Source organism: Sylvia atricapilla, chromosome 5 (genome assembly GCF_009819655.1).
Source record: "Sylvia atricapilla isolate bSylAtr1 chromosome 5, bSylAtr1.pri, whole genome shotgun sequence".
In the NCBI taxonomy this organism is placed as follows: domain Eukaryota; kingdom Metazoa; phylum Chordata; class Aves; order Passeriformes; family Sylviidae; genus Sylvia; species Sylvia atricapilla.
Genome location: NC_089144.1, coordinates 46,106,147 through 46,121,182, shown reverse-complemented (window position 1 = coordinate 46,121,182; position 15,036 = coordinate 46,106,147). Strand labels below are relative to the sequence as shown.

Here is a 15,036-nt window from a genome sequence, read left to right as displayed (position 1 = left end):
ACTTAGTCCTGTTTGAGGCTACTCTGTAATATGAATGTTTTTGTTATCTATCTAACAAAATAGGAGATTATCTAATTTTTTTCAGGATTTCTCTATGAACTGCATAATAAAATACACCATTGCTGTTAATCTTTGCAATGGGTCCCCCACTTACAGAGGACAACACATTTTTATCACACATGCTGTCCAAAAAGTCTTATGCGTGGCATGTGTGAATAAAATCAGTGTGGTTCCTGCAGTTTTGTTATCTGCTCTGCTCAGTTTGGGTCTATGCTAGTTTTTTCCTACTTGATGGCTTGGGCTTCTGCCTTGTAAATCTGCTCTTGTTGGAATCCAGCAGCCAAGAGTGATCCTCAGTGAATGGACTGAGCCCAAGTGCTGTCCTCATACAAACACACATATTTTTACTGAAGTCTGTGGGTTTGGTTTAGAATAATGGGTTGATTCTTCTTGTTCTGCCTTAGAAAGGGCTGTTAATGAGCCCTCTACAAGATTCAGGGCATCACTGAGCCAAAATTCTCTTTACCATGCAGAATTTGATTTAGACGACTCTTCATGTCTGCCTGTGTCTCTCTCTTGCTTTGCAGAACCAGCTCAAAGATTCCCTTTAGCAGAATCAGGCAAGTTTCTTGGTCTCCTCATCATGAGGGTATCAGCATATCCCTGATAAAGCATCCATCTTTGATTATCAAGGAATCAGAAATTGCTGGTTTATCTATCACTCCAGTGGGATTATAAGCAGCAATTCTTTTTTCATTCCAGTTATGAAAGTTTTAAAAGGATTAGATGACCACTTCACCATTACCGAAGAACATTAAAATCTGTTCCTAATGGTACTACACATGATGGGACCTACATTATGTGTTAATTTCTTAACCAGTCAGTTAGATTAGCCATTTTGGTGCCTCTGTTCTCCACAACGAGATATATGTAAGGTCAGTCACTGGAGACTGATCCTCCAGAAACAGTACAATTTCCATAACATTTTCTTATTTTTACCCTTCCAAGATTTCTATTGTGATTATGACAGATTTCTGTCCAGGACAGATGATTAGCATTGCCATGTTTTTTTAAGAGCTTTTTGCCTTCATGTAACATATTTGATGTTAAGAGGACATGTATAGACAAAGGCATTCCAACTTTTGTTTCTAAAGACAGATGCAAACCCCTAGAAATTGCCAGACTAGATAAGAATTTTCTAATGTTCTAGCAAACTGAGTCTGCTAAAATTGATCAAACTTATGTCTGTCTTGTTACCACACTAAAAACATTTTGAGCCCAGATGGCACTGAACTATCTGGACCTTTATCCGCATTTTTGAATTATCTCTGATGCTGTGGTGTCCAAAGTAGATGCATGATTTTGACCTAACTTCAAGTAGTTTGAAGCATTGGATGAAATAGTCCACACTGAGCAGGGCTTGAGCAATCTATTAATAATAGGGTGCCTTTGGATTTGTTGTCCATTTATGTGTGCAGGTGTATCTCTGTATATTTATGTGTATATATGTTCAGGCACATTAATTTTCCACCCTTGTCTTTTTTCTTTCCCAGATTTGCAATGAACAAACCTATTCAAACCCTGAGTTTGTGGTATAAATTTCTACAAGGTCATAATGATTAGGCTTTGAGCTTTAAGTATTTTGTTCATGCCTAGTATTGTCTTTTTGGATGTTTTAGAATTTAGTATATGTATTAAAACATAGCATTAGATATGTAGTGTAATCTACTTCTAGGTTATTACTGGTCCATACCTCTGAAGTGAAATACATATTTCTTCCATTTTTATAAAAAATTGTAAATCTGAAAATATAGTATTTAATTGACTCCACAAATAGTTGGAATATGGAAATAAAATAGGTGGAGTATACATTTTCATTGTGCCTCAGAGCACTGGATGTGAATATGAAATAAATTGTCATTTGCAGTTGCTGTTCATTTCTTCAGTCACAGGCCAGCTTTGGAGCACATAAACCAGATTCCTTCTGGATCTGAAGCTCCATTTCAAGTAGGCACCAAAAGCACAGGGTCCTTCTGGAAGCTGGAAGTTGTGAGCGTGTATGGTGGGGGTGTTTGGAAGAATAAATAAGTTGTTAAATAGTGCTAAAAGTTCAAACCCACATATATTCTAAATGGAGTGTTGTGCAAATTAACTGCTTTTGATCTGCTGATCCATTGCCATTAGACTAAGTTGTAGAAATAACTGATTTAATAGCTAATACAGATGTAACTGTAAATTTTGTTAAGGATGCTAGCATGTTTCTGCACTGAAAGCAGAAAACTAGATTAACTGTGTGTTCCATTTTAAAGATTTATTTCTGAGGTGAAATCTAATTATAACTATATTTTTGGAATATGGGCTGTGTCTGGCTTTTGATACTTTGCTTGCTTGGATGCACTTAGTGTTCTGGTTGGTGTACTTAGTGTTGCCAGATAGTTAATATTGTGGCATTGTGTACATACAGAGCCTTTTCTTTGAGTACATTATGAGAATAAACTATCTCTTAGAAAAGTTTAAGCGAGTGGTTTGTCCTCCCATAGATAGTGGGGTGAAAATGTTGATGAAGTGCTTGTTGAACTCTAGTGTTATGGTCTATTATCATCATGAGGACGTTTTCTTGTGCAGTGCGCCCTGAGAAAAAAGACATAATAAAACCAGCTACTGATGTCACACAACACAGGAAAAGACAAAATTCCCTATGTATGGCTTTTTTTTTATCATCTCAGTTAAACAGTTCACATTTTTATGTTTTTGTCTGACATCTTAGAAGACAGCCCTAGAGTAACAGCTTAGTTTGCTGCTATAATATACAAAAAGACCATATTCGTATATTTTCCTTGTTCTATTCTATTTCTTTTGCCCTGCAATAAAGAAAAAGGAGAATTTCAAGTCCTCAGTAGGCTTTTTCAAAAATCAGAATAAGCTCCAATTACATAGACCTTGTGATAACTTCTCATGTGTGGTGGAGGAAGGAAGGAATAAATATTGTTTGAGCATGCTGCAGTTCATTAGTTTTTAGCTGCTAGATGATCCCTGGAGCCTGATGTTATCTGACTTACACAGAAACATCTAGATTATTGCAAGATGAGCCAGAAACTAGAAGAGAATGACAGTTGTAAATACTTCCCTGTTAGCCTCATCTCTAGCACCTATCTGAAATTCAGGATGAGAGCTAATATTTCCTTGGTAAATTTGGTAATTTCTTAGGTTTCCAAGTTCTATTTGCCATTTAATGTTCTTGTGAAACTTGAGCTGTTGCCTTTATAGTTATCTGAAGGGGAAAAAAATGCTGTAGTTTTGTAACCAGGGAAAATTAAAACGTGATTATTATATAATTTAATTCCAAAGAAAATATATTCAAAGATACTCTTAATGAAACTGTAAGTACTGTATATATAAACAGACAGGTCCCACAAATTGCTTGCAGGAACTAATTTGATGGTGTTCTCTCTCTGATGGAGCAGACCCACATAGTAAATCATTATCGCTTGCCTAACGGGAGCATCCTACTGTGAAAATAAACAGCTGTCCACAATGAAGAAATTGTTTACAAGAAACCATTACTTGTCAGGCACTTAGCCCCTTGAGAAAAAAGGGTGAATACTGAGCTATTGGATGTTTTTTCTGGACTATTTTAAAAAAAAAAAAATGTATAGCTTCTTTTTTGCAAAGTTTTGTTTTTAGACTCTAAACATGTTGGGGTTTTTTTTGTGGGTTTTTTTTTTTTTGTTTTGTTTTTTTTGGGGTTTTTTGGGTTTTTTTGTATTGCGTCTTAATTTTGCTTGCAAAGAAAGACTGTATCTACTCTTTTCTGAGATTGCTGCATAATGTGTATGTTGCTGAATTGGTTATGGTTGTATTCACACCAATTGTAGCTGGAGAATTTTTTCTCAGCTCTGGCTAGTGGGTCATGTAACAGCCCTGCTTCCCCTCCTGTATGCCTTCCAGTTAATTTTCCTTCCAGGAATGTCATTCCCAGTTAGTTCAATGCCACTCATGTGAGTGTATGAAGGGGCAAAACCTGGCCTTCAGTGAGCTACTAGTGAACAAAGTAAACTTTCCTATGCAAAGACCAAAACCTTGCTCATATAACTTAACTCCTCTTCTGCATATTTGAAGTGTGGTTAAACTGAGCAAAGGTCACTATCGACAAGGCTTTGAAACAGAATAAACTGGTGGACAGACAACTGCATTTGTTACCATCGACACCAATCTGCATTTCTTATGGTGTGTCCTTTGAGTGATCCATCCTTGTGATGCTTCTGCATCTACAAGACTGCCTGATTTCACTTGCAAGGCTTTCATGTGCTAAGTAGCTCATGGGCAGTTGTGCTAACCACAGCCACACAGGCTCACAGGGGAATAGTGACAGAAAGGCAGGGACTGCTGAAGTATGGAGGAGTTTGTGTTCTTTATAGCTTTAGCTGTTTGTCAGAGACAATCATTCTGTTTGTTTCTCACACCACTGAGTAAATAAGTGCGCTAAATGCACTTAGCCGGATTCATGTGGAGCATTTCTCGCTCTAGAATTTATTTTTTATTTTCCTATATATGGTGCCTGTATTCCCACATTTCTTGACAGTGGTGTATAGTCCCTTATTTGGTGTCTCTCCAAACAGAGAGCAAAGATCTCTTAGAGCAGCTCTCTGATTCCTCAGTAAGGGGATGATTTTCTATCTGTCTATAGAGAGAAAGAAGATGCTATTTCATAGTCTGGAGCAAAAGAGGCTGAGACTTTCAGCTCCCCTAAGGTGTTACTCATATCTAGCCTTTGTCCTCACTATGAGATTTTCAGAGTATGGCAAGACTTCAGAGACTTCTCTTCTTGTCAATTTTCTATCCCTCCTTTGATGAGCTGGGCTTTCAAATCACAGGATATTCATTTACATGGTGCATGTGTACAACATTTTAAAGTTAGACACCAGGTCAGGCAGGAAAGAATATGAGAGATTTAAGACTTTCTGAAATGCTATCAAAATTCTTCCATGTCAGTTATGTTATTGTGAGAACTCATTTTCAGATCCTATCTAAGGCTGTGTATAAGTTGTTTTGATACATTGTATTAACACACATTTATTACTTTATGAAATAAATTACTTCTGATCCAAGCTTTCTATGCACGCTTCTGAAGATCCAGGAAGATGCTAAGAGGGCACACCATTGGGACGGGCAATATTGATGAGATATTTTTTAAAAAGTTGAACTTTTCTGTTTCCATAGCAGGGAGGGTTCACTCTGTCAGGTAACACCTGGGATTATCTACAGGATGTGTCCATTTTGGATGTCTGCCAATCTGCCATCTGAATTTTTGTTTATACTTTCATTAAGTGCTGTATCAGTATTGTTGAAACATTCCAGCCTGATACTTGTTTTAGAAGAATAAATTGTCAGTTTATATTTGATTAGAAACTTTTATTAGAAACCTAATCCAGTTATGTTTTCTGAAGGAAGCATCCTGCAGATATCCTAGAATCACTCATGCTGTGAAAGTATCTGTAAGTTGGAAAGGCCATCAAGTTTATATTTGTGAAACTATTCCCCTTTATCCTGTATTATTTCTGTTAATGTAACTGGGTATTTCCTTTCTTTCAACATCTCTGTTACCCTTCCAAGAATTCTTTCAGGTTAGTAGGACTGGGAGAGAGAAGCTTCTGTCATGGCTTTCACAGAGGCCTTTGTGACTTGTGCAAAGGGAGGAACTCATGTGTACCTGTAGAAGTTGGTCAGGCAAAAGTTCTCTAGCTTAAGAGAGCTGCTTTTGTTTATTGATGTTTGGGTTTTTCTGGTGGATTTGTCCACAGAGTGGAAGCACATATTGGAGAACTACCACAGTCACAAATAAACTTGCTTTCTTCTGTGAATCCTGCAGGCTGTCAGTTGAAGCCCATAGACATGAAATTTGACATAATTGCTGCAGAGCTTCAGATATAACACCACATTTAGGAGCATAGAGCACATCTTTGTAAGTCACAAAGAAAAGATGCTCAGTAAATTCACAGACGCTGTAATAACCACCATAATCATGCACAGGAAATGGCACTTTCCCCAGAATCTGAACTAAAGCGTTTCTTGACTGAAAAAATTCTGAAGGCCTGAAGTAATAAGTTTTTTGCCTTCTGCTAAGTTGTTCCAGTGACTGGGTACTCTCACAGCAGAGAAGCTATTTCATAGCCCTCTCTCTCCTCTGATCTGATTTTCACTAACTTTACACTAATCAAACATCATTAAGAATGTTTAGAGAAGGTAAGAATGGTATTTTAAGTCCCTTTAATGGTCCTTCACAGTGCCGTAAAGAGGTAAGAGCAAAATACATCCAAAGAGCAGTTTCCCAGGTACATGCAGGTGTGGAGGTATTTTTAAGCCAGCTGAGGTACTGCTAGAAAGGAAGCTACCACAGTGCAGAGCTCTATGAAGGATGCAAATTTTACCTGAGAAACTGAGCATATTTTCATGCAATTAGTCCTTGCTGGTCAGTTATGCTGGTCACAATGTTAAGGAAAGTTGTCAATAATGGGCATTAGCATGTTACTATGTGTTTGTATAACATGTAGAGCTTGGTCATATGTGTTAGAATTTTCCAGGATGAGCTAGAGGTTGCATTATAAATCTCCTTTCAAGTCACCCCTGTTACAGTGATATTTGGATTCACAGTCAGTAATTCAAGGTAATGAAAGTAAAATATTCATGCTTGGTTTCCACCTAATTTTGTTTAGGTACTGAGAGAATACTGTATCTTGCCTTAACATAGAATGAATGTATGGGCTGAAAAAATAAGTGTAGATATGCAATATAGTCCTTAACAAATATATTTAAATTATATTAGGTTTTGTAATTTTAAATAGTTTTCTGAATAACCTTCTGTTTTAAAAGTTCTTTTTTTATTTTAAAATATATGAAGTAGTTGTAATTTCACATAGATGTTATTTTTATTCACAGATAATGCACCTCAGGTAGCAGTTACTGCACCAGGATCTGGTAACCATAGAAACAGCTCTACAGGCCCAACACCTGACTGCTCTCCTCCATCTCCAGATACTGCACTTAAAAACATTGTGAAAGTCATACGTCCTCAGGTAGGTGCTCACCATAAGCATCCTCTTATTTGTTGCATTTCTCCTTTTAATAGCAGGCTAAGATGCACGTATTCTAAGAGGATGTTATGGCTTTGTGCATATGAGTAGGTCAAAGACATAAACAGAACACAAAATACTTTGTCTTCTTAAGAATCAATCTTAGTAGCAGAAGAAGATAAAATATTTTATGAATGAGCCCAAATGTACAGAGAGATATCTGTACATATTTCTTATAGCACTAATAGTGAGTGAAGTCCTTATGCAATATTTGGTATTGTTGCATACTTTTAGTTGTCTTTCAAGGCTATGTTCTGAATTTATCAATATTATTTCCATATTACTTTTTCAGGTTTACTCTCTTCTTTCTGCATCTCCATTTGCATGAAGTTATATTTTACTTTTTTTTTTACTTTCCCATATAGTATTGCTTATGAACTTCCATCCTTCCTAACTGTCCGTATTTCTAATACTGTTTGGGAAACAAAATACTGTAAAACTTGAGTGCTCTATATAATTCTTTTAGGAGGGCATCTCTTTAAAATCAAAACTTTAATGTAAATACATGTTGAAATTTGAATCAGTAATATAAAGTTAATCAGCATGGAGTAGTTTATTTTAGAATCATGGGATCATGGGATAAGTCAGAAGAAAGTTTGGGATGGTCTATCTCCTTGTTTAAAAAGCCGTGGTTTTGATGTACCAAAGCTACCTCGGACAACTGCATGCTGAATTGACTAATTGTGAAACTTTTTTAGTGTGAACCAAAAGAACTTCATCTCCTACTAATTTTGGGTCAAGTGCAGCCATCTGTTCTTTATTGCTGAGCTGATCTCAGCATCTTATTGTTCTTTATTGCTCAGCATCACTCTGATGCTATTGGATGCAGGCTTTGTACATCAGTATGTCACCGGCATTTGTTTTACTTGAGGAGTAAGCTGATGGACACAAGATATTTTCCTAGGAGTTGTATAGGCCAGGTTGTTTAGGTACCACACAAGTGACTGTGTCACAGTGTTGGAGCATGGAGCACATCCTCCTTTCAGTTCTCACTGGAGCACAGAGTTCAGAAGGTCTTGCAGAATAAAGGTGGCTACTAGGTGCACTTGGCATTTCTGTCTAGGGGCCATTGGCTTCCTATGGTGACGCTGTCACTGAAAATAATTCGATTGACAGGCTGGTGCAGACCATCCCCTTCTGACACCACCATAGTTCAAGTTCCACATGCTGGTTTAAATCTAGATAGAGAGGGTCTAAAATTACAGTTTTGTCTATTTTTTCTTTTTATAGTTGTTTCTCATTTTGCCTGTTTCTGTAGTGTCTCTGTCCCTCCCACCCTACATCAGTCTATAGTACTGAAATGCCTCCTTCCCTCCAAGCTGTTTTTATAGTAGGCGGCAAACAAACAGAAAGGTAATGAAATATTGTTGAAACAAGCTGTTGTGTGATAGCTTATTGAAAATAGCATTTTAAAAGCTGTTTCCATCATGATGTTGCCAACAGATGGACCCAGAACACTTCATGATGATGTTCTCCTGCTAGTTAACTCTGAATGGATTCAGCAGATTCTGGGGAGCTATTTTCAAATTTAAATTATTCCGCTTAGTGACTCACAGTATTCTCGTCGTTCTGCAGAACAAAACCTAGCTCTGTGATATATATGGTCATAACTTTACCACATTTCCTAAAACGTCTCTCACGTGGCCCTACACATGGCATGCTCCCTGTACAGAAAACAGCAGTAGACAGGCATAATGTATGTTGTAAGTGTATGTGCTAATATACAACAAATTGGATATGCTGCAGCATTCAGATCCCATTATACTACTTCTTTTTTCATGTGTTTTATGCACATCCCCCAGTATTCTTGGGTTTGTTTTTGTTTTTTATCTAATTACCTTCCCCTAAGACCTCAACTCAAGAATTTAGACGAATTTAGAAAAGAGTTTAGATATTTTCAATGTACTGTTTGCTAACCATTAGTGTTCATTCTGCCTGCATATTTAATTCTTTTATTCTGTTCAATTACATGGCAAGGGTACCCTTTGAAGGGTAGCACAATGGGATTCTATTCCTGACTGACCTCTCACCATTCATGTAAAACTAATGAATACTGTTACACAATGTATGCAAAATAATTAATTTTCTGTTGGCTGCCAGGGTCACTTTGCATTTTTCTTGCAAAATTAATTGATTTCTAAGAGATCTAAACCAGGGTTATAGATGTCCAAAACAGCTGTCACTTCTTTCCTTTTTTTCATGTCTTCCCATGCTGGATGCATGGGAAAGTGCCAGCAAAGGCGGAATGGGAAACCCTTCAGCAGCCAGCTTTGCATGAGGCAAGCTTTGGCAGCTTGGATGGAGCTGCCAGGGAAGTCTGGCCTTTCAACACATATTGTTACTTTAATTTATAGCCTTACTTATCTTTCCTGTAGTGTTGTACATGTAATGGTTTACCAACAGCGAGCAGAAACACTGTGTTTTCTTTGAACCAGGATGAGAGGACAAAATCTTAAGGTGCATCAGGGAGAGTTTAGACATAAAGGGGAATTTCTTCACAGAAAGGGTGATTACACACTGGAATGGATCACACCTGGTGAAATGATTATCCCTACTTGAGTTTGAGCATTCAGTTCAGTGCCACAATGCCACCTACCTCTATTACCTTCAGTCCTGAAGGATCTGTGCGCTCTTTTGTCTGTGCACCTTAGCTATGGCTTGTAACTCTGATCAAGTATTTTGCAAATAAGTTTCTTATTTTCAAATTTTCCTGTGTTCCGTCTCTGAAAAAAAAAAAAAAATTTGAAAAATTGCACATATGCAGAAAAGAAGTAAACAGAATTAAGCTCAGGTCTGGAATTGCTTGATCATTTTTTTTCTGATTGTCCATATAAGACTTAGTAAGTTTTTAACTCTTGAATTGCTAGTTAATGGAGATTTTGAGAAAGCAATACCCTTTCAAATTAAGGACATATGCCACTGTGCATACTCACAGCAAATGGGATATAAGATAAGATGGGGTAGGAGAACAAGTAGATGTCTCCTTCAAGTTTTGACTTAGTTACATTAATACTTAGAGTAAAATATAACTTACATTATCAGACTGTAATTTTAAAAAGTGACTGTAAAATTCAGCTTTTTCTATCACAGTTCCTGTAGCTCGCAGTCTGGATGGAGCCTTAACAAAGCTAAACTGCTTGTGGTGCTTCATGTATTTTTTTGTATTAGCTACTCAATTTAGTAAGCTTCTCCTTATTTATTTGTTCAGTTCCATCTGAAAAACTAAACTATATCCATAGAGGGAAAAATAGCACCTTTTTCCCATGATATTTTTTCTTTTGCCAGTGTTTTTAATTGTGGGTCTTGGGCAAATTCTCATAAAATTAAATTCTGACTTCTCACCTTTAAATTTATTTATTAAACGTAGTCCAGCATCTGCATGTTGACTTCTTATCCTATTAAGATATGTTTTAAATGGCTTGCTGTAGATACAGCTTTTGATGTCCAAACATGGATGATTTAAAAGCAACTTTGATTTTATCTATCATGAACTAGTATTTTTCCTCCTTTATGTGAATAACCCAATTTCCTAAAAGTATTGTTTCAATGCTATTAAGAGGGTTTCTGGTAGGAGGACAAAGGAACAAAGAATTTCAGTGTTTCTGACATGATGAAATTTCATAATCTTGTTCTTTCTGGTTTTATTGTCAAGATCTGCAATAATTCTATTCATCATAATATCTTTTTTCTTATCAGTATCGATGTGCTGTGTTTAGAGGAATCATAATTCTTTTTCCCATTTATCTTTTTTAACCTCTGTAAACAAAGTTGCAATTCAATCTATGGCTCCTCATTCATCTGACTAAGACATCTATGAATATAATAGCAGCTACTAGTTTAAACATTAGCAAGCAAAAGAAATGGTCTCCTTTTTCTGCAAGTTCTAACAGAATCCTGCAGGACACGTGTAGCCTCTGACAGACTTATCTCACTTGTTTGGGCTACCAGGTGTACGACTGTTTTTGCATGTGCAATGTGCCTGTCAAACCTGTGTATATGTGGTTCATCTAGGCATAGGGAAAGACAGGGACCATGACATTCCACTCCCTGTGTCAGCCTGGATGTGAATGGACAGACCATCTGTAGGAGATGCGTGCTCCAGAGCTGTGCTCCTAGCTGACTTAAAAGGTGATAATAATTTGCATTCAGTGAAATTATTTATCATTCTTTTTGCAGTTTGGTGCAGGAATTGCTTTGAACACAAAAAAATAAAACAAAAATCGTCTTGGAGGAAACTCTGGAAAAGCACAGTTCCAGAAAAAAAAAATAAAATTCAGAACTAGTGGTTCCATAAACAGGATTTTCAAGTGGATTAGTGTCACTATTTCCCCATGTTGAAACAATGAAATTATTTCTGCCTGGTTCCTCCCCTATGATAGCACCATGCTGTGGTTTCCTTAGTTGTTCACAAATGAAATGCACTGTCTTGTCACAGTTGGCTTGAGTTGGCATGTCCCTGTATCTGCCAGTTTAGTGAAATCCCTGCTGGAAGTTGCACCAGTGCACAACATCATGAGACTCTGTGTTGCATCTGCTGAACTTGTTTTGCAATACACACACAAAAAATCTGTTTTGTTACATTTTACCACAAAAAAGAGAGCTGGAGAACACTGTTATGCAATAAATTCTCTCTAACTCTCTGAATGAGATCATAGGACAGCGGCAGTGCAAGGACTTTCTTTCTCCTATGAGCTACTTTCTGTGCTTAGCTCCATTTACAACATGCTCAGCCAGGCAGGGAATAACCAGGAAAATCACTGTGAAGAAAGACTGCGCTGGCACATGCTGTTTCCTGTTCAGATGCACTTCTTTTCATGCTGTGTTTTGTTGCTGAACTTTGTGCCGTGTCCATGCTTAGCACAAGAGGAAATAAAACTTAAAAAAAACCCCAGCTTTACTGAGAGTTATGATTTTATGGGGAATCAAACCCATCATATCCATGGTAAAAGATATATACTCCTGTATACATGCTTTTATGAAGTTCTGGAAGGTGCTGAGCATTCCCCAAACTCTCTAAAAAAATGTATTCTACAGTCCACACATGGGTAGATTTAGTGCTCATCCTTTGTGTGCCTGGTCTGGAGATTTTCCCTGCAGGTCATAGTGTTTCCAAGGTTGTGTGTATCTGTTAGTACTGCAGGCGTATTAAGGTGGTTGTCAGCAGTCAGTGACCTTGATTCTAGGCATGTAAATATATTTCAGATTATTGTCTCTGTGACAGGGAATGTCTATACAAATCTACTGTACACAGTTTGATGTCTTCTCATTTTAATGATGTGGAGTAAAAAATAAAGCTCCTAAATAGCCCTTAAAAAAAGGGAGCAAAGCAGAGTAAGAGGTATACTGTCAATGCCATTAAGATGTGGTTAGCAATTCATCTATGCATGACTGAAAATAGGACAGACATTATGAAATTATTTTATTCTGGAATACTGAGTACAAAAAAAAAGGTTATGGTTGGAATTGTCTCACAGGACTGATTCCTACACAGTCCTCTACCCCCACAGCACACACCCCCCACAGCCACCTGTTTCGCCACAGCATTTATGGGCAGAAGATGTGTAACAGCTCCAGAGGAGAATATTTGAAAAAAAAATTTCTTAGAGCATAATGGATACTCTGTGACTACTTAATAACAACATTAAACAAAATATTATTAAAGAGATGCATTGTAAGATATCTCCTTTGACAAGGAACTATAAAACATAATTCTATATATAAATTTTGATTATATCTAAAAGGAAAACATAAACACATCTACCCAGTACACTGTACTAATGAAAACAGCAAAGTGTGTGTTAATGCATTTAATTGCAGTTCAACATGATACTAAAACACAAGTGTAAATAAAAGCAGAATAACACTCTATTGTGAAGAGCGTTTTTAGAATATCACATGTACATGCATATGTCTTTCTTGGTTCAAGTTGGTTACTTACCTGGAGAGATTCTCTAGGTTGTGATTCCTGATTCAATATAAACACAAATCATACAGAAATATAGAACATATTTTCTATGGACTTGTAACAGACAGATGAAATACTGTTTTTCAAGGTAGTTAGATACTGAAAGGCACATCTATGCCAGTAAAATGAACTTTAGCTCTGCAAAGTTGTTATCTGCACTGTTGAATTATAGACACAGTCCCAGGTATAATTTGGGTAGTGTACAATTTTTGTTCTCCAAACATATCCATTGTCAGGCCTAATTTATGATTTGAATGTACCAAGGACCATTCCTGGTAGATAATTCTGCTTTGAAGACCCTTCTCTGACATCTAATGAATTTTAATTGTAGGGGTGTTAACAAATCTATGCCAGTTGCCCTGCCCTAGTACACACAATGCTTGGAAACAGTAACACTCAGAATTTGAAAGACTAAAGCCTTGCTAATTGTGTCTTGATGGGGTTCTTACATTATATTTTTAGCATTTTCTGTGGTATAGGGGGGGTTTGAGCACCTTTGTTACTCAGTAACCCGTTATCGTCATCTGATAATGCACATTTTCACACTTGCATGATGTCTGTAGCATGCATCTTAGAAAAAAGAACCATCACTTTGGCCCTTCAAAATGTATGGTATAAAAATATAATGATAGAAGCAATTTTCATAATCTGAGGTGAAAAGGGGGATGTTACTAGCAGCTGGAAACCAAGCTTTTTTGAAGAAAATGGTCTTGCATCCATTTTCCAACTGTTTCAGTGAAAATAACATTATTTTAATCTTTGAAGGGTAGGAAATTTTTTTATAGCTGAGGAATGAGACATTCCTCTTATTTATCAAATTTATCACTTGCTATTTGGATCTCATTTCAAGCAGTGTTTTCCCAGGATAGGTATAACTGTGTATCTTCAAAATCTGGTCACATCCATTGAGGAGAAAAACTGCTCCAAAGGTGTTGCAATTTTTGGCATTCAGGATTGCTGCTCTTTAGAACCCACAGCTGCAATATGGTTGCAACTAAAATAAAAGTAGAAGGCAAGGAAAATAGAAACTGGAGAGAGATCAGCTTTTTCCTTTATTTATTTCCTGTGTGATTTGTCATCTGAGATAAGACCATGGGCAGAAGGGGCAGCAACCCTCTGACCTTTAATTACATACTCCAGGGAGAGCTTCTAAGGCAGAGCCAGGATAAGGTGCACAGAGGAGAGCAGAAAGCACTGTATTTGCATGGTACCCAGTCACACAGCACAGCTTCCTGACCACAGGCTACACAAAAGAGCTGAGTCGTGTCATTGCTGAGCATTTCACTGACAGGGGAATGGTCCAAATATTCTGAGGGACCGTGAGATTTAAGTAGTATGCACTTGCTGCTCATGCAGGATGCAAGTAGTGTCTTTCTCTAAAATAATAATCAATCAAATAAAAATTGCTAAGACTTTGACACTATGAAGTCATTAAAAATGAATTTAGTTTTAGAATGCATTATGCTTTTAGTATCATAAAGGATCTACAGCTAAAAAACAGTGAAAGCATGAAAGCTTCCCCCCCCCCTTTTCTTTTTTAAGTCTTATGGTCCTGCAAGCTCCCTGTTGCAGCTGCTAGGGATATATTAGGTGCCAGACTCTGTGTATTTTCTTCTTTCTGCTCTTAAACTTAATTAAAATGTTGATAAGTAAAATCAAGAATGTCAAAATGGGTGCTGAAACTGCCTATATTTTATTTTTAATTGTTGTCATAATATACCAAAGTTTTGTGGAAAAAAAAATTATATTACCATATTAAAAAGAAAATGTGTCTTCAGCTTGTTCAATGTAGTGTTTTGAGGCTTGACAGAATAATTGATTCGGTAGTCTAGTAATAATTCAGCGTAGTTTTGCACTTCTGGGTGACATAGATGAATCCAACCCAGATGCATCATAATCTCCAGTTTTTGCAATTTCAAGGCTACTTGATCACTTTAGCTC

The 15,036-nt window shown here is 37.0% G+C and overlaps 1 protein-coding gene across 2 annotated transcripts in view; it reads left to right on the top strand.

Annotated features, from left to right (window-relative positions):
- The window catches only part of ANKS1B (ankyrin repeat and sterile alpha motif domain containing 1B), a 413,515-nt gene that overhangs the window by 133,719 nt on the left and 264,760 nt on the right, over positions 1-15,036 (top strand). For both annotated transcript variants that reach the window (XM_066319365.1, XM_066319364.1), the window contains exon 11: positions 6,937-7,073. In XM_066319365.1, coding sequence (XP_066175462.1) covers positions 6,937-7,073 — 137 coding nt within the window. The remainder of the gene's footprint in view (positions 1-6,936; positions 7,074-15,036) is intronic.